The following is a 23,277-nucleotide window of genomic DNA, read 5'->3' on the forward strand; positions in this document are numbered from 1 at the left end:
CGCGCAAACGTAAAAGCATGAACCAGCAGCAGCAGCCGAACAGGCATACTAGGTACGCAATAGAGTGCGGTACACACACACACGTACAGAGGGGTTGCTGCTTGGCATGTACCTGTGAGAGGGGGCGAGTCTTCGGGCAGGATCGCGCGCTTGCGCGTTACGTATCCTTCGTTCGGTTGGCAGCGCACCAGCAACAGCAATAGCAGCAGCAGAACTAAAGAGCCAAAGAGAAAGAGACAGAGAGAAAGCCCACCCCACCGCCACGATCTCTTAACGGAGGTTGCTGCAGCAGCGAGTCCTTTCCCGCCACGGAGCGCCGCCACCACCGCGGCGGCTGTCGCTGTCGCTGTTGCTGCTGCTGCTGCTGCTGCTCCAAGAGCCCGATATATATAGATATATGCATGCCCACGACTTTTGCACGTAAGCCATTCGTCGAGGGTCTGCGAGTGCAGCCGAGCGCTGCCGATCGTTTTCGGCTGTGTTCGGGCGCCGCATACACACACACACACACACTCACACATATAGTCGTACACACGGACACGAGATCGGAGCGCGCATGTAGTATATATATACGCGCGTTCGGCGCTGGCTGTAGCAGCGCCGCTGATATTAAGCCGCCGTCGAGGCAGCAGCAGCAAAAGCAACAGCCTATAGGACGGGACAAAGAACGACGACGTACAAACACGAGCGTGTGTGTGCTTGTGTATGTGTGCGCTTGGCATCGGCAGCAGTGACGGCGTGTGGTTGCTGGCTGTATACACACACGGACAGCGGCACACACTCGCACACAGACAGCCAGCAGGCGTGCGTGTGTGCGCGTGGGTAATGCTTCTCTCTCTCGACAGCCCCTGCTGGAAGCATCATCCGCGCCGCACACTAGTAGTATACACACAACTCGGCAGAGAGACTGAGCGAGCGCGCGCGCGGGCCAGACACCGCTCCTCCCTGCGCTGCACGATCGCAAAAGAGCCTGCTGCCTCCTCGTAAAACTCTCTGAAACGCGCCACGCTGTTTTCAGTGCAACGACAAAAAAGACTTTGTATATTTTTATTTTCCTTCTAATTTCTCTGTCGATACCGTTATCGGAGGGTGATTGTGTGAGTCTCCTCTCTGTTTTGATGCCGATCTTACGTACGTGCCCGTAGCCACAGCCGAAAGTCCCGAGTGACTGAGAATGCTTGAAAGTACGTAACGACGATCGACACGACAACAAAGTTGCAAACGCAAAACAAAAAATTGTTTTCATCATTCACTGGTTATCACAAAGTGCAAGTGTGTGTCTGTGAGTGTCTCGTGCTCTCTGTTCTTAGGATATGTATATACGTAAATATATATGCGTACATGAACGTCCACGCTGTCAGTAGTATATACCAGTTTACGTCCAGTATATCTATTTGCAATCACGTTGACGAGCAACCAAAGGTACAAACATCAAATTTACATACAAAACAAAATTAAAAGTGCGAATACATGCGTCGTCCCGATTCGATTTTCCCTGCAGCAGCGTACCTTGGTTCGCCGCTGCCCCGAAAAGTCGTAAGTAGTCGTGTGCGACTCCGAATTTTTTTTCGGTCTAGTGCAAGTGGATGCTCCGATGCTTTTTTTTGCTTGTTTCAAAGTGATGATTTTTGCATTTTCATACGAGTGTGGCTTTCGATGATGATGATGATGATGATGATGATGATGATGAAAAAGACATGTGCACGAACAGACTCTGTCTCTCATGTACATGTAATCGCGACGTGCCGTTGCAGATTTGTAGATGAAAATAAAAAGTGCGAGCAGCAGCAGTGTGCGTCTGCATGGGTCTGTGTTGTCCCCAAAAGTGCTCCGATAGTCTGTATCAGTATAAAGAATTATTTTCAATTTAGCACCGATGCATTATTGTTTTGCAATTGAGTTTTGAGCCGGTAGTGTGTGCCCTGTACATGCACGAATGCGCTGCCGATATACCGCTGCCGTAGGGAAAAGTTACTTTCGCTTTCGCATCCGAGTGTGTGTGTGTGTGTGTGTGCGCGCGCTCGTATATGTGCGACCGTATATACATGCACGAAATTTGCAGTGTACAGTACATGGTCCACACACGTACGCCCGCCCTCCCCACCACCCCCACGGAACCGTCGAATTTCCTTGCATCCTGTAATGCTATATAACTAGTGCTTGTGTTTATGTGTATATGTGTGTGTGTGTGTGTGTGTGTACTGCAGCTCGCACGACGCCGTCTTATATACATATAAATATACATACACATACACGCAAATAATAGGGCTTCAATGCGTGCCTTGCTCTTATGTGTAGCATATATATGTATGTATTTTTCGTGCGGAAAAAGAAATTCGAATCGGCGGTGGCGCGTCTCGTTCTCTCTCTTTCTCTCTCTGAGTCGTTGGTCTCCGTAGCCAACGATCGACGCTCGATGAATAAAAATGCATTGAACGCGCGAGACTACTACGAGTAACAACTAACGACGACACGACTGAAACGAAACCATTGTGTATATATACATATAGATAGACGCACACAGACGCGCACACACATAGGAACGTCGAGCAGAGAGTTTCCTTCGCGCATAAAAGCGTCGTCGAAGCATTGGGTAGTTTTTTTACTGTACAATGGACGTTTTTTTAACGTGTCTGCTTGAGCGTCTCGCGCGTACACAGCGAGAGAAAGAGAGTGAGTGAGAGAGAAAGAAAAGGCAAAAATGCGAAAGAAAGCATTTGCGCGTCGCGATATTTATTTGTCGAATCGATTGTACCGTAGTAGCCAGCGGCTATTATCGTTATCGAGGAAAAATAAAGTTCATATATATAAATGTATCTGCGCTAAGAGCACAGGCCGCTTTAAGCTTTGAATCAAGTCTCTCTCTCTCTCTTTCTCTTTATATATATACGCAAATATATAGTTAAAGCGTCATATCTTTCGACAGCTGTATGTCGATGACGATCGGCCGTCGTCGTCGATGTCAAGTACTTGGGTTGCACGTATTATACCGTAGTACCATATAGTGTTGTTTATTGGAATCGCCGCGCTACCCTTTCGCTCGCATCAATCGCGCTTGACACTTATATTCTCGAGTAGTGCAATGTAAACAAAACAACTACATGCGTAAACAAAATACCTATTCGTCGTTGTAGTCATCTACTTCTAGTTGCTTCCAATTTTTTTTAATTAAGTCGCAATAAATATGCACTAATAATTCATGCTCGCTTGGGCTCTTTAGCTCTCGATTGCGACCATTATTAACGATGGGCGCTCACGATGCAGCCATGCAATATAGCTGCTCGCTCACTCGCTTGGCGGCGGCCGATCAAGCGCGATCACGAAGAGATCGTTATTGTTGTTGTTGTTGTTGCTGTTGCCGTTTGAGCCGCGCGCACGGCATAAATACGTTTTACAAGAGAGATAGACTTTCGCTGTGCGCGGCAGAATCGAGCCGCAGTCGAGCACCGAAACACAATGCCCATAATTCTCTCTCTGTCTCTCTCTATTTCCAAAGCGCCCAGTGCCTTTGATGCAATGTTTGATAAGCATAATTTCGCGAAATTTATATCTCTTGCGCCGAGTGTGCGAGCGAGCGAGAGAGAGAGAGAGACGGAGAGCCAGAGAAGCGAGAGCAGCAGCGATCGAGCCGAGCGATTAGAGGAAATCGAATCGTTATTTCTTTATGTATAGCGAATGAATAGAACAACGGCGAAACGGCTGCTGCTGCTGCTCTCTTTCTCTTTTTCTTTCTCTCTCTCTCGCAAATCGATGTGTGTTAGTAGTAGACGTAGGCCTAGCAGTATTAGTAGTAGTCGTCGCCTCCGAGTCCTGAATTATATTCGTTTCGGCATCATCACGGAGGCACCAATCCAGGCCGCCTTGGTCTGCTGCTGCTCGGCTCTTCTGCTGCCTCTTCTTCTTCGCCGTCTTTGGCTCCGTTTTCGCGACGCGCGTTTCTTTTACGTCGGTGTGCGCGCTGCTGCTGCTGCTTTTTCTTCTTTTTTTCTTTCTTTCGCTTCTTCTTCTTCCTTTTTTTTCGCCTTTTTCTGCTTATTTTTTTCGTTTGTCTTTCTCCTTCATCCTTCGCTCGTTTCTTATCCACCGCTCGCGAGCCGAGCCGAGAGCGCGCCGCGTATGTATCGAAGCCGCGAGATTTTGGCCGGTTTCTCTCTCTCTCTCTCTCTCTCTCTCTTTCTCTCCTCGCTCGAGTCTGTGCCGCGTTTGTGTATGTTTGCGTCCGTTGTATGTGTGTGCATATATATGTACAACATCGGATCGAAAACCTGTGCTGCACTAGTATATAGTGAGTCGCGAGATTCGCGAGGCCTCTCAAGTTAAGATTTACGGGCCAGCGCGGCAGCGACCGCGCACAACGTGCTGCTCTCTTTCTTTCTCTCTTGCGCTCGCAAAGAACCCTTCGGGCTACTCCAAATGCACCTTTGTGTATCTATATACGGCAGCAACTATATACAGATATTGTTACTGCTGCTGATGCACCGTCTCGCGTTGTTACTGTTTGGTTCGTTGTTCTTTTTCGACATTTTTCCTGTCTCTTTGTTTTTCGGCTTTGCGGCACTTGACTCCATATTCTCGCTTTCTTTATACACATTATAGCGTATACGTTCTCTCCTCTCTTGTTTTCGGACTCGCGACGCGCGCAATATTCGTGCTTATATTCGCGATGCCCGTACATGAATTCGCTCGATACACACAGCTCAGATGTGCATCATTTTATATCCATGCCAAAGTGGCGAGCAGCAGTAGCGGCAGCGGGTCGAACGTGTCGTGTTATATATAAGAGTCGCTGCGCGGCGCGAAGAGGCCGCATTAATCTATACGGTTTAGCGGAGCAATCTAAATCTACGCGAGCTTATACATACGTGCATGTATGCGTCTATATACCCGCACATTTATGATCAACTGCGGCGACAGCGGCCCGGCAAATCATCATCATCATCATCCTCGTCATCGTCGTCGTGCGTAGCCGTCGTTGCTCCTCATTGTTGCGCGACGCAATTTTATATCATTTCCGATATATACCTATACCGCGTATATGCAGTCCTGCCGAAGTACGCAGTACACGCTGTCGCGCATAATGTACCGTTTGCTTCGGTTTTATATATTTTTTTTATTCAAAAATCAAAAGCGTTTGAAATTACTCGCGGTTTTACGAATTCCGTCGTTTGCATTTTGCAAAAGAATAAAAAAGCACGCGTACGTACGAGAGTGTGCGGGTGGACACGCTATATATTTGTTTGGTTCACGCACAAAAGAAACATTTCGGTGTTCGCGAAAGAGAATGAGAGAGAGAGAGACAACGCCATGGGATGTGTTTGTATGTGCAAGCAGAGAATTAAAGCTGCGCGCATGCGCCTGGCTCTCGCAAACTCACAAACACATGCATGGCAAAAGCCGTAGAAGCAACACACACAGCCATACGTATTCGCGCAAGCAAGCAAACACACACAGACACACACACACACACACACATTTGCACAAACTGTATTCTTGCTATATGTGTGTGCGTGGCTCGCTCGCGGGACCTTGAATATCGCCAGGCCAGGCCTTTGTCGCCCGCGTGCGCGCGAGTACGGCCACGAGGCCGCGGCGAAAGTGTACCCGAGAGAGAGAGAAAGAGAGAGAGAGGTTTTTTTGTTCAACAGCAGCACGAGCGCGTTTGTCTTTTTTCATTATTCTCTTTTTTTACTGCGGCTGCTGCCGCTGCTGCCGCCGCCGCTGCCGCTCTGTTGCGCTGCAGTTTCGCTCGTGTTCTTTTCCCTTTTTTCCTCTTTCCCTTTCTCTCTCTTGAATTTTTTCTCTCTTCTCTCTCTCTCTCTCTCTCTCTCTCTTCTGTATACTCGTTCTTGTTTTTGGTTATGTATATGTGTGTGGATGTGTGTAGGAGCAACAGCAGAGAGTGCAGCAGCCTTCTACAATTTCTTCTCTGCCTCTTTCTTTCATTCTTTCTTTCTCTCTCTCGCTCTCTCTCTCTCTCTATCTCTCTTTCTTTCTCCTATATACTTTGTCCGCGTGTAACGCCGGAATTAGCCAGAGAAAGGGACAAGGGCAACACTCGGAATAGCGATTTTGTGTGTGCAGGGCTTATACGCTTACTTTTTCGTTTTCTTTTTACCCCTTTCCTTTAATATCATCTCTTTTTCGCGTGCATGTATGAGAAGTAGACTCGATCCGTTACCCATTACCGCATAATACGATGCCATTTTCGGAAATTGCACTCAGCCGCTCGGCAGGCGCGAGGCAATCTCGAGTCTCTTTCGTGCCAGCATTATACGTTCTCATGAATTTTTGACTCGTCTTATAGGTATGAAAATTCCCGTGTGTGCTGTATGCAACGCGACCAAGTGAGCCGTCACCGCCGCACCGCGGAATAATCATTATTGTTATAGCTACGTTGTATATAAACTTGAAACATTATAATATCTCGTTAAAACGATCGAACTTCTACGATTTGTTTTAATTTTATTCTCATCGATTTTGCCGAACGAAAGAGAAAAGAGAAAGAGAGAGAGAGAGAGAGGCAATGCAACATCAACTTACTACACACATAAGAGATACCAAAATGCAAAAGAAAAAAGTAACGAAAAATTGTTAACATCGTGCCTTCCACGAAAGTCACGCGTATGCTTCCGAGAAGTTTGTAGTAGTAGCGCAACGTACACATGCATTTCGTTGCATACTCACGCACACGTACGAGGCAAAACTTCGTGCATGTGTGTGCTCGTGTATGTGTGAGGGACCGAGAAAGAATCTTTCTGGCGAACTGCTGCACAAGAATCTCTGTAACGTTCTCAAGCTGTACACTTGTGTGTAGGTGATGTGTATACGTGTGAGTGTATCTGTTGCAGTAGAGCTGCTGCTGCTGCTACTGCACAGTGCACATGTCTCGTAAATGCGCGCGTGCACGGCAAAAGGTTTAATATTATGCACGTTTCAAAAACTACAAGTCTGAACCTTTTTTTCGTTTTCTTTTCTTTATTTGAACGTTAACTCGAGTCCGTCGCGCAACGCATCTATTTTGAATAATTCATTATGCCGAAGTCAATTAGAAACAGGTAGTCGTAATGAAATAAAAAAAAAGCTCTTGAAAAGATGTAAAAGAGTTTGGCGAGCTTGCGCTGAATAGTACATCGAGCAGTGTATGAAAGCGCGTCGGATACGCTCGCTCGACCTTGCTCTTCGCGTGCGAAACACGTGGAAAAGCCGGCCGGTCTTTCTCTCTCTCTCTCTCTCTCTCTCTCTCTTTGCCGTTCTATTCCATGCGCGCTGCGCATATACACATACACGGGCTCGCTCGTACTGCACACACAGCCAAAGCTCCGCAGAGCACTATGTAGGGAGAGAAAGTGTCCGACTCTCGGTGCTCGCTCGTGTGCCGCAGCGAACTTGCGCGCAAGTAGCACCGGCACGAGCGAGCGATAGCGAAAGCCTAGATAGTTTCTGCGCAGCTGTAAAGCTATTTCCAGCCGCCCCTGCTTAGCAGTAGCGGCGGCAGCCACCCGCTCGCCCGCTCTCTCACTCTCCCCCATGTACACTGCCACTTCTCGCGTGCGCAGACTTTCTTCTTCGCAGGGGAGCTGCTGCTGCTGCTGCTGTAGGAACGCCGAATTCACGCGAAGCTGCAGCAGCAGCACCGGCGGCGACGGCAGAGGCAGTGAAAGCGAGAGTCGAGCCGCAACACTGCACGAATGGGAGAAAGAGATATATAGAGCTTGCATGCCCACCCATGGTATACGTGCATGAAGGAGAGAAAGAGAGAGAAGCTGACGATCGATATTTTAACTGAAAGTCGACTTTTCGTCGTCGTACTCTGCTACCGCTCTCGCATGTTCTTATACAGCATGGCTCGCAAAATAAAATGTAAAAAATCCTAAATTCAAATGGAGCCACAGCGTCGATGGAATAAAATGCGCTTTGCGTTTTAGCCATGACGCTTGTGCGAATACTTACTGGCTGATGTGTGTCCGTATATACGTATAAAAAAATCGAGTAATAGTAACCTTGACGACGACGACGAGCACAAGAGGCACTGCTGCGCCTTATAATACGTATACGTACGAAAGAGATCTGTGCCAAGATTTGCGCCAGGCATTAAAGGTCCAATATGCGCGCAAGCTTGCTGTCGTCATCGTTTTGTTGTTGCCTTTACTCTCTCGCGTTTCACGAGAAAGTACCCGAGTATGTGTGCGTGTGTCTGCTGCTGCTGCTGTACGTGTATTTGTATACATGCACTCCTTGCAGCAAACTTATTCTCTTGCATCTCAGCATCCACTAACTACTTATACATACATCCACCTCCCATAAATATTATACGCTTAATGAGACATTTCTTATTTAACGAAGATCTTTATCCTTTATTCTGTTGCAGATCGTACAAATCAACCGCCTTCTATAACAAGCCACGTTAACTTCAAGTGATTTATATTTTCTTATTGTAAAGGAAGAAGACAAAAAAACGAGCGAAGAGAGAAAGTAATAATTAGTATGTTTATTAAGGATTAAAAGTAACGAAAAGTACAACTCTTATATCACTGCAGAAACGAGTGAGAGCTTTTTAGATTTTTTAATAAACAAAACTAAACAAAAAAAAACAAAACAAAAAAAGGAAGAAAAACTACAAAGTATATTTCTAATATTTAGTGTACAATAATTGTTCCCGAAACAAGATAATAAGTAACGAAGTAAGATTTTTAACAAAAAAAAATTATATTACTCAAACATCCGTCAGTGCCAAAATCAAGTTTGGAAAAGCAAATGTGTTTTTCATTCTAATATATTTATTGACAAAAATTGTTTTTGCACCGGATCAAAAATCACAATTTCCGCTCTGATTTTTCGCATGCTGAATACCACCAGCAATTTTATACGTATACGCACTGCGACTGTCGCCAAACCAAAGAATCTTACCATTTTTTTCCTTCCTTCTTCTTTACTCTGAATCGTTCAAATACTCGTGTGTGTAACTTTAAATACTCAACGTTTTTTTTCTCGATCCCGAGGACCAACACGAACCGTCAGCGCAGAACAGCATTAGCTGGGAAAGACCCTCTCCAGCAACGGATCTGTAATACTTTTTTCGCAGCCTAAAATTACCAAACCTGTCGAGTACAAAACAAAAAAAAAGAAGAAAATCCATAATCAAGCGAGACGCAGAGTACAATCTTCGAGTACAATCGTGTGATATATACATGCAACAAGCTCCCAGTGATAGATAATATAGCCAATAAGAATACTATCTGAAGTTATTCAAAGTGTATTTACGTGAACATTAAAGTGAAGTTAAAAAAAAAACAATCGAAACTCGAGTGCGCGAAGTTTTTTTAAATTCGTTATAATCATTGAGTGTCAAGTGTTGTCTATGTATATTTGAGAAGAGAAATAAGAGTAATAAGTGCGCTATAGGAAGAAAACAGCGAAGGAGCGAGGTGCGCGCCAGGATGGGGCGCGGAAGATGAACAACGACTTGGGCAAGGAGATCAGCCCCGTGAGCGGGGCGAGCCCCTCGCCGGTGGTGGCGAGCTCGACGGGCGACGCCTGTGGTCCTCGTCACTTGCCGACCTTCACAAGCACTTTCGTCGACACCACCACAATGGACACGTCGGCGACGAGCCTCAGCAGCATCCCGGGCCACGAGCTCTCGGGCCTGAACATGGGCCTCCACTCGTGGGAATATTTCGAAGGCCTGGGCGGCCGCCTCATCGACGCGCGGGGCGAGGTCGTCATGGCCAGTCAGTATCGGCCCTGGGAATCCAAGGGCCATCACGCCGTGCCCGCGGACGGCCTCCCCAGCTTTCAGTCGCAGTTCAGCGGTGTCGGCGGCCCGACGGACATCGGCCAGGAGCCACAGCTCACCACTCTGACGCCGCTGTCACCGGCCTCGATGTCGCACTCGCCGCCCATGTCGTTGCCGAGTTTTCACACCCTTGGCTCGGCCCCGCCGACTCATCGAGTCCCACAGCCACCGCACGGTTACCCACTGGTGCCCGCGGCGGTTCCAGCGCGCGACGTCATCCAGCAACAGATCGTCGACGAGCGCAACATCCAACTGCTGGGCACACCGTCGCCGTTGCAGCCGTTTGGCCCGCCGCCCGTCAGTCAGCATCATCCGCCTCCGCCTCCGCCACCGATCGGCGTTGGTGCCCCACCGCCACAGCATCCTATGGGAGTGGTGAAGCCCGAACCGTATCCGCAGCTTCACCACGCCAACTTCCAGAATCCGATGTCGACGGTCCTGGACTCGTCGCCGAGCACGCGGGTCGACGGTCGCAAGAAGGACCGACGGAAAGGAAATCGCGCCAGCTCGCTCGAGAGCGAGGACAGTGGCGGCCCGATCGGATCCGAGAGCTCGGGCCAGGTGGCCGCGGTGTCGAGCACGGGTCGGGGCGGTCATCACGGCCTCGGCGGTGGCATGAACGACGGTGACGACGGCGGCCTCGGCGACAAGCCCGCCAAGAAGAAGCGCAAACGTTGTGGCGAGTGCATCGGTTGCCAGCGAAAGGACAATTGCGGCGAGTGCGCACCGTGCCGCAACGACAAGAGCCACCAGATCTGCAAGATGCGACGCTGCGAGAAGCTCACCGAGAAAAAGGTCAGTTACCCACATTATATATATTGTATATATTTATTATCTCAAATGCTCATCGGCTCGAACGTATTCTATATTTGCTGCCGGGTTTCTCGAGCGTTATTCCCCCACACACTCGCACATAATAATAGCTCGTGTCTTTCTTTCTTTTGCTGCTGGACGCACCGCGCAAGGTGCATCGCCATTCTGCTGATGGCCCAATTCGTTCCGGCGTTACGTATACATCCATATAACACACACTTGTTCTCTTTCTTTCTTTTTCCTTCGGCCTCCTGAAAAGACCAATAATTAGGGGAAAGGAACCACGAGTCGTTTTGTGTACTACTCGTGGCACGTGCTATATATACATATTCAATATATACTGTGAGCTGCTCTCGCGGACAGTGTACGTTGCTCACGCAGTTATGTACAGGGCCAAGTTCGTTGGTTCGGTATACTATGGGCATCTGGCTCGCGTGACACGCGCAGCCGACTCAACGCAGTTAAAACCGCATATAGCAGAGAACTAAAATTTCGCAATGCGCTCGTATGGAGCAACGAACTTGACAGCACGCGATGGGCGAGAAAGAGAGAAAAAGACATTTGGAATTATGATTAATTTGCAGATGGTTTTTAGCAACAGTTATACAAAGTATCATTGGCCGCGATGATGATCGTTATATACATTATCATTCGTTAATAAATGTCACTCGGAGCCTGCGTAATATAGGTATATACTCGTAACACCGAAAATGAGTTTCATACATAGGTATATAGAAGCTCGGATCCAGATCGTCAGTAGCCGAGAATGAAGGGGAAGTCGCGCAGAATATAACAGGCAATATGTATAAGTATATAGAGTTACTTTGGCTGAACTTGGCCCCGATGTCGAGCGCGCGCGCGAACGTACGAACGAGAAAGAGACGGAGAGAGAGGCAATCCCGGAGGAAAGTACACGGAGAATCACAGAGCATCAGAGAGCCGAGATAAGCGAAGGGAATATACTTGTAGCTTTATTACGTTACACATTTACTCTATCAAACACACGAAAGCCTGCGCGAGCTCGAGGCGCAGTGGGTGAGCTTTTTTTTATCGAGCACTACAGAATTTTTCTAGCGTCATCATCGGCGCGCATGCTACTTTTGCATAGCTTCTTTACGCAAGCGTAAATTTTTTTGTCGTGTGCACCGATAAGATGCATATGAGAGTTCACTGCACTTTGGGTATAAAAGAAAAGACAGACCGATAAGTTGTCTTATTGTTTACGTCAGTTTAGCTGCAATATATTTTGAAATTTTTTTCTTGAAATTGCAAGCTCACTAGCTCGTCGAGCGATTAAAGAACGTTTCGCGCCAAATGGTTCAATAATTCCGTCTTGCTCGTGGCGCAAGTGATTTTGCTATTTATTTGATTTCTTTTTTAATAAAATGTCATTCGACGAGATGTTTAATTACCTTGAAATTAAAATTAGTCGCGTATACGAGCCGCGGGGAAAAAAGGAGTGTTTTTCTTGCCTGCAGAAAGAGAGAGTGAGAGAAAGAGAGAGAGACAAGAAACGAGAATTGGGAAGTAGAAAATTTTGCAGTCATTAAAAGTCTTTCGGTTGGCTTGGCATGATACTGCGGGGGTACAGGCGCGGCGCACACACATTATAAGGCAGAGCGCAATATACATGCGAAAAGAGAGCGAAAACGCTCCTGGCGCGCGTAGAGTGCGCGCACACACACACATACGCACAAGCACACCAACATCACCACTACTACTACTACCACTATACTACTACTACTCTAGCAGCAGCAGCAGTGGTGGTGGTGGCGGACAGTTAGAAGGGCTCGATTATTGATCGTAAGCTTCGGGTTGGTTGCGCTGCTGCCACTGCTACCCATACACACAAACGCACACATACTGCTATGTAGCCGACATTTTAGACTGCATGCACACGAACGGCTGCTGCTGCTGCTGACTCGTGTGCCTTGCAAAGTTCAGTGTTGAGCCGAGCAAGTTCAAGGCTCACCTTTGCTCTGTTGCTCTCTTGCGGGGCCCTGTCGTTGCTGCTGTTGCTGCTACTGATACGCGAGCATCGCAATCTCTCGGTGCACGGATTCTATCGCGAAGCGTTATTTACTTTCTTTCTCGCTCTCTTGTCGATGCATATTTCAACAATATCGCGCAATTACGTATATTTCCATTGTACGAGCTTTTTTTTCTGTTCAAACTTGAGATAACTCGAGTCGCAATTGCAATTGCTTTTTTTACGCAACGATGATTGATGCGCATGTGCATTAAAAATCGAAAAGTTCTTGAAGATCATTCGACAAATTTTCTGCGTGCTTCGTATATATTCTGTTGGCACGATTCGGGGCCCAGTTGATTTTTACGCGAACAAACAAATCAATTGTCCCAAGAGGAGCAACGAATAGTGATAAAGCACTCCGCGAGAGACATTAATATACGCATCGGCAATTTGACCTATGAGTCATCTTTCGTGAGATATCAAGAGAGATCGACAGAGACAGAAGAGTGTGTACGAGACACGGCTTAATGTCCGGACTTTTTTATTATTCGAGTACGCATTATTCTCTTTTTTTTGCGATCGGTGTTGTATGCTCGTGTGTGTTCCATATACATATTCCGCCACAATTTATCACGAAAAAAATCGATACAACAGCCTCCGCACACAATATCTCGTCGAATATGCACATGCGGCAGATGTTGCTCGCGCGCGCCTTTTAATGCGCAGAATAAATAGAAGTTAAATTAAATTTCGTGCGTCTGTGTGTATGGACGTGTGTTTGCGACAGTCGACTACAAAAGCAACTTAAATACGTCCTATTACTAATAATCAATGACACTTTCGACGTTGGCGCGCGCCGTGCTAGCTATTCGCCAGGACAGAGAGAGAGAGAGAGAGAGAGAGAGAGAGAGGAAGAAAAGAAAGTACACGTACGGTACCACAGCTGCTTTGCTAAGGCAAACATCATGCATTACCAAGCACCACCTCTCCTTTTAATTTCTTTCACATGCAAATATTTGTGAGCCATTATACGTGAGCGAGTTTTCGCGTTTGTTGAAAAAAAAATTATATAAGTTATGTATCATCTCGCAAAAACATAATAGATATGACTCGGATATGGGAAAAAATCTCAATGATGATGAATTACATTTAAAATATTCCACGCGTGTCTAGCTCGCTCCTGTTAGAGATTAAGATAGAAAAATTGGCAGCAGCGAGACATCTGGACGATTACACGCGGCACAGCGAGAAGCACAAAAAAAGGTGGAACGATAAAATCAGGATTTTTATCGCGGATCCGCTTATATTTGTCATAAATTGGGCAATTTAAATGATATCTAGCGCAAAAGAGGTAGGCCCGGAGAATTTTTCTGCTTCCCACAATCATCATAATCATGATCGCCTGCCGAATATAGGACCTGTCCGTCTCGTGCGGTAATACTAGCCCTTGCGGGCTTCCGACTCTCGTCCACCCATAAGGTATAATAGTTCGAAGAAGGGAGAAACAACTAATTCCTACAGGTCTTTTTTTTATTCTCATCATTCTTTAATCAGGGGATTTTACCATAGGCTTTTGTGTTATATAGGAACGAGTAAAAAATACGATCTTTCTCTCGGGGGTCAACGAACTCACTCGACTAGGAGGAAAAAAAATAAGAGATGCTAACCCCTGCACTATTTATGCCCTTCTCGCATGTATGCGAACTTGTTGTGCGCCTATATACGAGCATTAATCAAAAGTTAGGTATGTCGGAAGAATAGATCCAATTTGTTCGATACACGCCATACGAGCACGAACGACAATTTCCGCGAAAAACTCGAACGTCAAATGACTAAGCTTGCTCGCTTTTACGCTGGCTCGCTTTTGCCTGACTGAGAAATTTCAAGGCGAAAGACATTGACTTTCCGCCTATCTGTAAACTCCGACAAGTTGAGCACAATAACGCAACGCTCTATCTTCGCATACGAAAAGGAAAGAGAAAAAAAAGAAGAAACAATCGAACGACGATAAAATGATGCGCACAACATTATACATACATACATGTACGCAAACCACTAGAGCTGAGAGTAGTTATAACAGCGATTGCATTCTCTGCTTTATGTACTTTCTCGCGCACAGTTGATATATATTTTATAAGAGTTGTGCGCTTGGCCTGTGCTTGTCTTTTGATAACCCTGAAGATGCATCGTGACCGCTTATCATTTTCGCCAAGGCACATACATGGCACACACGACCCTTATCGCTCAACTTGCTTATTCTTCTTGGTGTTTTTTTTTTCATTTTGCGTTCTTCAAAATAGCTCGTCGACTTTTTTTTGCATGTCGTGGACTCTATATGTGTGTGTGTATGTGTGTGTGCATGTGTTTATATACATGTGTGATGTAAGCTTTATATGTATTACGCTCATCGTTCGCGTTTGCGCGCGCGCGCGAGGGCAGGTAACCATATACTCCGGGACTTTCTCGTCGACCGGGGGGATCCTCTTTCTCATCTCACTTTCATTGGCTTCCTTGCTGCTGCTGTTGCTGCTTCTATACCGATGCTACTACCTCGTTTCGATTTATCGAGAAACCGAAACCATCGTCGTCGTCGTCGTCGTCGTCGTCGACAAAGCCTTTTAAAACACGACGATCGTCCGTTTTTCTGCACGCGTATATTTTCTCACTCGCTCGCTCGCAACGAGAAGATTTCCATCTATTTGCTAAACGCGGCTACTTAGCGAGCACGAGCGGGATTTTTTTCATCATCGTTGTGCCTGGCAAAATTTTTCAGCACGGAATTATTTTATTATAGCGCGAACCCTCGAAGAAATTACTGTCGACGTATGCCGCGCCACAGCCATGAGCGGAGGAGTGTGCACCCCTGCCCGTCTATAACAGCGCCCGAACCGATCAGAACTCGTAGCAGAGCGTAAAATCTGCTTTTAGCCTCCCGCGCGTTTGCTGTACGTATCCTTTAAGCGATAGAAAGCACGCCCGTGCGTCGATCAGATTCTCTAAATATATCAATCGAGTCTAGTAGATTAATCGTCGATAATAATTCACCGAGCTGCAGCTCGACGAACTCGAGCGAAAAATTATTACCTCGCAGCTAAAAAGGGAAAATCGAAGCCACAAATGAGTATATTATAAAGTTAGCAAAAAAAATGTTGGACAGATGCAGCATTAGCATACAGAGCAAAGTCGCACGTGCAATAATCATAACGTGCATCATGCGAACGTACACGCATCTGTAACGAGATTTTCGGAGTCGTACGCAGTACAGCAGTGCACGAGCGCTCACGCCCGTGCGCGGTATAAAGAGAGAAACGTGAGAACGTGCCGTTCCGACGAAATTCGATTCGTCGATCGATTTTTCCCGGGCATTAATATGTTTTTCTCTCGCTCGCTTATTCGATTTAGACGTCGATACACATAACATACGCGTACAACGTGCATTTTGCGTCTAACGTGTCTGCCCATGCCCTGCGTATGCGTATACGTGCGAGTATATTTTTACACGAGTCGTGCATGAGTTCTCTCTCTCTCTCTCTCTCTCGCTTTGTGAGCGAGCGAGTGCAAAGGTAGAGTGTATACGCGTATGGCGTTAATCACGCTTTGACACTAAATCAAACGCGCACTTTTATAATATCGATTCTTTGGCCTCGGGCTTGCTCAGCTCGCTTGCCTGCAGCTCGCTGCTTTTGCGGCCGAAACAACAACTGCTTCGGTTTCGACAAAATAACAGCAACAGCACTGAAAAAAGAAAGAGAAAGAAAGAAGAGAAAAAAGTCGATATTTGAGAGAAACAATGGCGAGTTGCTGCACCGCGTTTTTATCGTTAGAAAAAGGCTCGCAGCTCGCAAAACTCGTGGCAGTTGATATCGACGCTCGCTCTTTCATGTCCTTGCGGAGTAAATTTTCAAATTTCTTAACGCACGAAGCGGTAATTTTTAATTCCAGGGTATTTTTTTCTTCTTTATGTTGGTTCACTCTTTCTCTCCTTTCTCATTGTGCACGTGCGGAAAACTTTTGCCCAAGCGAAAATCCAGATGGGCTCAGCTCTCAGTGAAAGAAAGAGAGAGAGAGGCTTTAACGGGCAAAGGGATGAAAAGTTGTGCGAGGCACATGAAGTAGTAGTAAAAGAAGAAGTAGAAGAAGAAGAAGTAGGAGAAGGAGTTGCTCGCGCGTGCGGTGCGCGCCTTAACCTGGCGTAGTAGAATATATATACAACGCAGCAAGCTCACGCACACAGAAAGCTGGGATCGGTCGATATATCGATTTCCGCCCCTACTGGCTCGCTCGGTCTCTCTCTGTCTTCCTGCGGTGCGCACGGAAATAGCTCGCTAGGACTACTACCTTAGTACATAGGATGAGTCACACACAGGCCACAGCTTCCCCAAGCTTTACACACACACACGTACACAAACGTGAATATACGCGTGTGCGTGCCTTGCTATCGCGAGCAAGCCAGAGAGAGAGAGAGAGAGAGAGAGAGACTGAGCCGCACGTGCACACGCGCTTCGATCGATCCACCGACGCTATATAGCAGTATATACACAACCGAGCAGCATATACGCACCTTACACGCGTGCCATACACTTTGCAGAGAGAGAAAAAGAGAGAGAAGCCCATCAGGCAGCAGCAGCCCCTCGGCGCGAAAAATGTTTTAAAGCTCCGAGTTTTACGCATGCATTATTCAGATAGCTCTCTCTTCTTCATCTTCTGCGCGAAGGATTATATAACGCACCGACGCAGGCTTACATATACATGGAAACAACCCAATATTTCTCGCGCGGCGCACTGGATTTTACTTTCAATTAAATGACTTTTTTTCCCATAGATTTTCCGGTCTATGGCATGCCAGCCACGCACGCACACACGCACACGCGCTCGACGTAAATTCGTACTGTACGTTTTCCCTTTGATCCAGGCATTGCGTTGTTGTATATGCATACTCATAATATTGAAAAGAAGGAGAGTAAAAAATGCGTTGTGGTACATACGTCCGTGCTCGTGCAGCCAATAATGAGCGTGACGTGCGGTAAAAATGCGAAATAAAACAGTGGAACGATTGTGTGTGCGTACGTACGTGAATGCACGTGCGGTTTGTGCTTTCAAGCTGCCACATTAAGAAGACAAAAAAAATAAAAAAAATGAATAAGCTATACGTTTTGCAACTGTAAGCGTGCAAAATTAGACATGTCTTTTGCATTATTTTTGCAGTACAGCTTTGAGTCTCGAATCGATCTTGATTCGATCGAATAAAGACGTATATGTTTGCAAGCAGGTGCTGGTATACATACCATTTCATACAGAGCTGTTGTCTCGCTACTTTGACAAATGTTCCAGCGAAAATATCTCTCTCGCTGTGGCAGCTAACAATTTCATTCCTGCGCGCGTGTGCACGTGGTGGAAAACAACAGTCGAAAAATTCGGAGCTGTGCTGCAAGCATTGCACGTTACATGTGTGGATGCCTCGTGAGCTGTTGCGAAGAACGAAAACCGATGAAGAACATAGGGGATTATATTAGACCATTACTAGGCATGACGTTACATTAGATCACGAGCCTATATAGATTATTATGGGGTGAGTGAGAAAGAAAGACTATATTTTAACGATAGACATCTCGTGCTGTTTCTGACAGCCGCGCACACGGGCACGGCCTGACGCGACAAAAGAACCAGCTCGATGATGCCTCAGCGCAATTCCCGAAGATCCCGTTTAATCGTCACCGCTCGCGCCAGGCTTGCTGTTGTGTATAATAAACGCAAATGCATCGCTTGAGCAATGACTCGATCGGAGAAAACTAATCAACCCTGGAATAAAAAAAAAAGGAAGATCATTTGGCTCGGCTGGGCGCAACAATGATTTGGCGATATATTACACGTTCCGAGAGCTGTGTTGCGTATATATTATATGCACATACACACATTCGTTGGTTGGTTGGTTGCTTGGCTTGCAATGGTGTCTGTATAAATACGTGCGTCTGCAGCAAGGATCGTAAAACGCGAGAACACATAATGTAGAAAGGGAGAATTCGCCAAGGCCGAACTCTCTCGCTGTCTCTCTCGCTCTTTCTCGAGCATCCCGCGCACATGCACGTACGTCTATCCTCAAATACTCTCGAGCACGCTCGTATATAGTTCGTACTCATACACACACAAGAGGCAGAAGAAGAAGAGTGCAGAAAGGAGAAGGAGAATTCGCTACGTATATAATGTGTATCGCGGTGCGCGTTGCGGAGAACGGAAATTGACGCACTTGCCGTTATGGCCGGCATATAAAAGTCGCGCACTCGGACACTAGGATAAAGGACATGGACGAGGGTATGAATACGTTCAAAGCGTACTTGATAGTATGTATGGTATATCTATAGTCGCGATAGTAATAGTATATATAGCTACTTTTCTCCTCGCTCCGACTTACTCCTACTTTTGTTTTGTTCGCGCACGCAGACACTCGATGCACGTAGATAATAATATAAATAGGATATAGCGCGCGCTGTTTCGGATATAAACGTGAGCACACGCACAAACTCATATACACACACATACGTGCGTGTGTGAGCGATATAATCTCACCTCCATCATTGGCTCGCTTGTACGTATATGTATAGCCTGTTACTGTGCTGCTGCTGCTGCTGTACGCTCGCTCGCGCGCGCGCGCGCGCGAAGGTAATGTACGCTCAGGTAAAAAGGGCTCCTGTATACAGCTGTCGACAGCTGCAGCTGCCGTTTCTGCTGCTGCTGTTGCTGCTCTATACTCTTGGTTTCTGTCTGTCTGCGTTTGTATACATGTCCTATATAAGCAAAAGCGAGTACTCGCCATCGCGCGCTGTATCGCTCGCATAATACGATACGCACACGCAGTACGCCTCATTTACGTATACTTATTTTCTCTTTCTCTGTCCTTTTCCTCATACGCATGTGTATGTCCATGTGTTTGTGTACTGTATATATGCTTTTTTCATCGCCATCCGATCGTATGTATGTACGCGCACACAATGAAAAATGAAGTACGTATAAATATTCGCGAGCTAATTACAATGGGCTTTATCTATACGTATGTATAATACGTACATACGCGCACGCAACGCGTACATATTTAGGCACATGACACAAAAAACGCACGCCAAATCCACTGCACACACGCAGTTGCAGCGCAGTCTATGTGCACAAAGCTCGAGTGGACGCATCGCTATACTGTACGATCACGTCCTTATTTACGCGCAATTCTTTTTCGGATGTATCGCCCTGTATATAAAATGTTCGGTCGAATATAAAGCTGCAGACATGCTGCTACTATATTTACTACGTTCCGCTGCTCGAGTTTTGTCGCATGGGCACTGCCACGCTATAAATTTGTATCAATGCGATCGCTTGAGCGTGAAGGTTATCTATGTTGTATACGCTGCGCACCTTAGGAACCTAAAACTTGCTCTTGGCTCTACGATTCGTCTGCACGACCCTCTACTCTCGTCGAATTTCTCTTCTTATACAGTATAGTTTGCGAGTACAACACCTCCTCTTTTTTTCTAGTGGGCGCATTATTAGACTCACGAGGACGTATCCTGCGTATTTAAAAAGTAGACGAAATCCTACTTTCTCTTCCGGGGTGGTGTGTGAACGCAAGTACAGCTCAAGAGAGATGATATACAGTTTTGAACAAAATGTTGAATATGAGAAGCTGCACCACCTCCGCCCCGGAATATCACACGCATCGACGGCAGCTACAACGACGACGTCTTCGGGATGCTCGGGGATAATAGTCGCGTACGAATACGTGGATAGTGCATACAGAAGACGACGACAATGACGCGTGCTCCGAGCCGCACGTATATAACAATGCCCGAGCTTTATTGTTTGCTTCATTACCCGATTATATAGGATAATCGCGCGATTGCTTTATGCACGCAAGCAAGCAAGCAAACGGCGGTTGTCTGCGCGCGCGCACACGTGTGTATGCGCTTATAAGACTGTTATATGTAGCGTGCAGCCGCTCAGCTAGATGAAACATTGAAAATAATAAATCACAAGTTTTTTGCTCTATATAAGCACGCGCGCACCGCATAAGCGCAGAGATTTATCGTGGAAAAAAATTTGAGAGACGCTCCCGAATCATTATTATAAGTGCAGCACACATACCCCGGCTGAGCTACTATCATAATTGTGACTGTAAATTTCAATCAAGATCCGAAAGTCGAGAGTCGCGCGGCGCAATTAACTCTGAGAGCTTGATGAATATAACATTGTCTGTATAATACACCTGCGTTCATAATATAGCGATCATCGTCGCGCCGAGTGAGTGCAGTACATGCGATCATAGTCGTCGTCGCGCGCTCGATATGGGCGAAATTCGATGATATATCGTTCATACGCTTCGGCTATAGGTATGTATATTATATGCGTCAAGCGTCGACCGTACAAACACACACGTGTAACGCGATAAAGTGTACGAGAACATTACTTCAAGCCCTGCTTGTAAGATGGTAACACGAGAGACTCGAGTCATCATACACGAACCCGCTGCCGCTGAGATGATGATGCAGATGAGCAAGAAGCATTTTCGTCTATGCGCAAGGATCACAGGTATCGATTGCGCGTTCGGCTCGAAAATAAAAAAGAATAATATTACACGAGGCGCAGTAAATACGACTCTCACATGTGCATCATAAGCAGGCAGGGTCTAGTATAAGCTCATAATTCGAATTTCGTACACCCGTAGTAGAATTACTAACTAACCCCTTCGAACGCACGTACGCGCGTTGCTCTAATTCCAATTAAGAATGGCCATTACTTTTATTCTCAGCGAGTAAAATCCTTTTCAACCCTGTACCGTACGTTGCAGTACAACTGTGCGCGTGAATTTACTTTAGTTAGGCGCGCGTCTGCTGCTCTGTGTGTGCAAGTATACATATGCGAGGTGTGTTGCATCGTTTGCAAAATTCGACGTGACCGTACTACGCACCCGCGCTCGGGCTGTAAACACATCGCAAGTTTGCGTTGATTTATATCCCGCGCTAATTACGCTCATATTTACATAAAGATGATTCCAGTCCAGTGTACGCGCAGTCCCAATTAAACGCACTCGTTCTGATATCGTGCGTAGATGCATACACATTTTTTGCGTGTTACTCACGCGCAGTGTATGCAGAAACCGATCCTCCGAATCACGTTTACACGCGTGTAAAAGATTTCGTAGTTTGATAATCAATAGCAGCAATCGCATCAGCAGCAGTGGCTCGTTGAAAACTTCTAAAAAGATTTTTCCGGCGCTGCACAATAATCAACGCATCTCATCGAAATCTGGCCTGCTCCAAAGTGCAGCTGATAAAAGTACTCCTCGCATAGTTACGTGCGAATGCGGGCTGAACGTGCAGTGTAGCGCGCTCGAGAAGCTGTGTGCATCGAATAGAGTGCTCGAAGCAGCTGCGCGCACATCATCGAAAACTATAACCGGAAGCCAATGCAAGTGACGTTTTGTTGCTTCAGTTGTCAGTTAGCTCATACTTCTAATATGGAAAAATATGAAAAAATATATTATTTCTACGTTCGTTTTCTTTTCCTTTTCCCAGAGATATTGAGTTAAGGCGTATTAGCTGGAGGTAGTTGTATCGATAAGCGCTAGACAAGGCAGTACAAGAGTAAGCACTTAAGATACAGCAGTATCAGGATTGAAAAAACACGTACTGCGCGTTAATTGATCCTAGTTTGACACTTGATATTTGATATTTTTTTAAAATAGAATTTACATGACCGATGAAATGTAAAAATAAACTTTTCTAAACAAGCATTTTCCGGTAAAAGATTTGATTTCAAGGCCTTCTCGAAACAAGGATATTTTTGAAACTCCATTTTTTTGGAATTCACATGCATACCAAGGTACTTGGCAAGTTACACTTTATCATACAGTGAATCGTATTACTTCTATCCTTCATCTAGCGCAAATGTATGATGCGGAGGGAGTGGGAAGAGCGAAGGTACATAAAGGGCAGATGGCGAAGGCTCGAAATCTTTTTACGTTTCGATTAATCGGATTAGAAGAGCAAATGGCCCCTCCGTGCCGAATTGGCACTAGACTACGTACACAGATTGCAAACGAAGCTCTCTCTTTCCATTCCTCATTTTGTTCTTTATATGCACTATATATAAAGCGCAGATGCGGTTTTCCGTCAATTTTGAAATCGTTTGTTTTTATTGATGTTGCAACTCGCACGTAATGCGGGGTATATAGACGATTTACGAGGCATAGACGAGAGATAAACTTAAGTCACGCTTAGAGTGTGTGGAGATTAAAACATGATAAATCCTACAGAAATCTTGAAATTTTTTCTTTTTTTTCCTCGACATGCGTGTGACCTTTCGCATAACATACATAAAAACTTTTACGAAAATTTGGAACGAAACGAGGAGCACATGTGCTGGAGGAAATACACTTCCTTTTATAGATGTGTATGTGTGCGTCGTCGAGACGCAGTCTTATAATGCTCTCGCGCGCAGATCTTGAGTGTAAGTGTTGCAGAGAGAAAGAGAGAGAAAAAAAGTAAAGCGAGACAGCAACAGCAACACTCGAAAAAATTACCGAGAGAAAAAATCACATATAGTAGTAGTAGCAGCAGCAGCAGCTGCTATTATGTAGAGGACCCGAGTAGTAAAAAAAATAAATAAATAAGAAAGACACGAGCAATGCGCGCAGAGTTATATGCCTCACTACCAC

The 23,277-nt window shown here is 46.0% G+C and overlaps 1 protein-coding gene across 3 annotated transcripts in view; it reads left to right on the top strand.

Moving 5' to 3' along the window:
* Window positions 1-895: 895 nt before the first annotated feature.
* LOC106660203 (DNA N6-methyl adenine demethylase) overlaps window positions 896-23,277 on the top strand; it is a 57,372-nt gene continuing 34,990 nt past the window's right edge. The window contains exons 1-3 of one of the 3 annotated variants that reach the window (XM_023460982.1): window positions 896-1,422; window positions 8,369-8,681; window positions 9,000-10,588. In XM_023460982.1, the coding sequence (XP_023316750.1) occupies window positions 9,452-10,588 (1,137 nt within the window). In that variant the 5' untranslated portion in view covers window positions 896-1,422; window positions 8,369-8,681; window positions 9,000-9,451. Of the gene's footprint in view, window positions 1,423-8,368; window positions 10,589-23,277 lie in introns of all 3 variants that reach the window. The other 2 variants (XM_014383103.2, XM_014383104.2) reach the window with 2 other exon arrangements.

Source organism: Trichogramma pretiosum, unplaced genomic scaffold (genome assembly GCF_000599845.2).
Source record: "Trichogramma pretiosum strain Unisexual culture from Peru unplaced genomic scaffold, Tpre_2.0 scaffold18, whole genome shotgun sequence".
In the NCBI taxonomy this organism is placed as follows: Eukaryota; Metazoa; Arthropoda; class Insecta; order Hymenoptera; family Trichogrammatidae; genus Trichogramma; species Trichogramma pretiosum.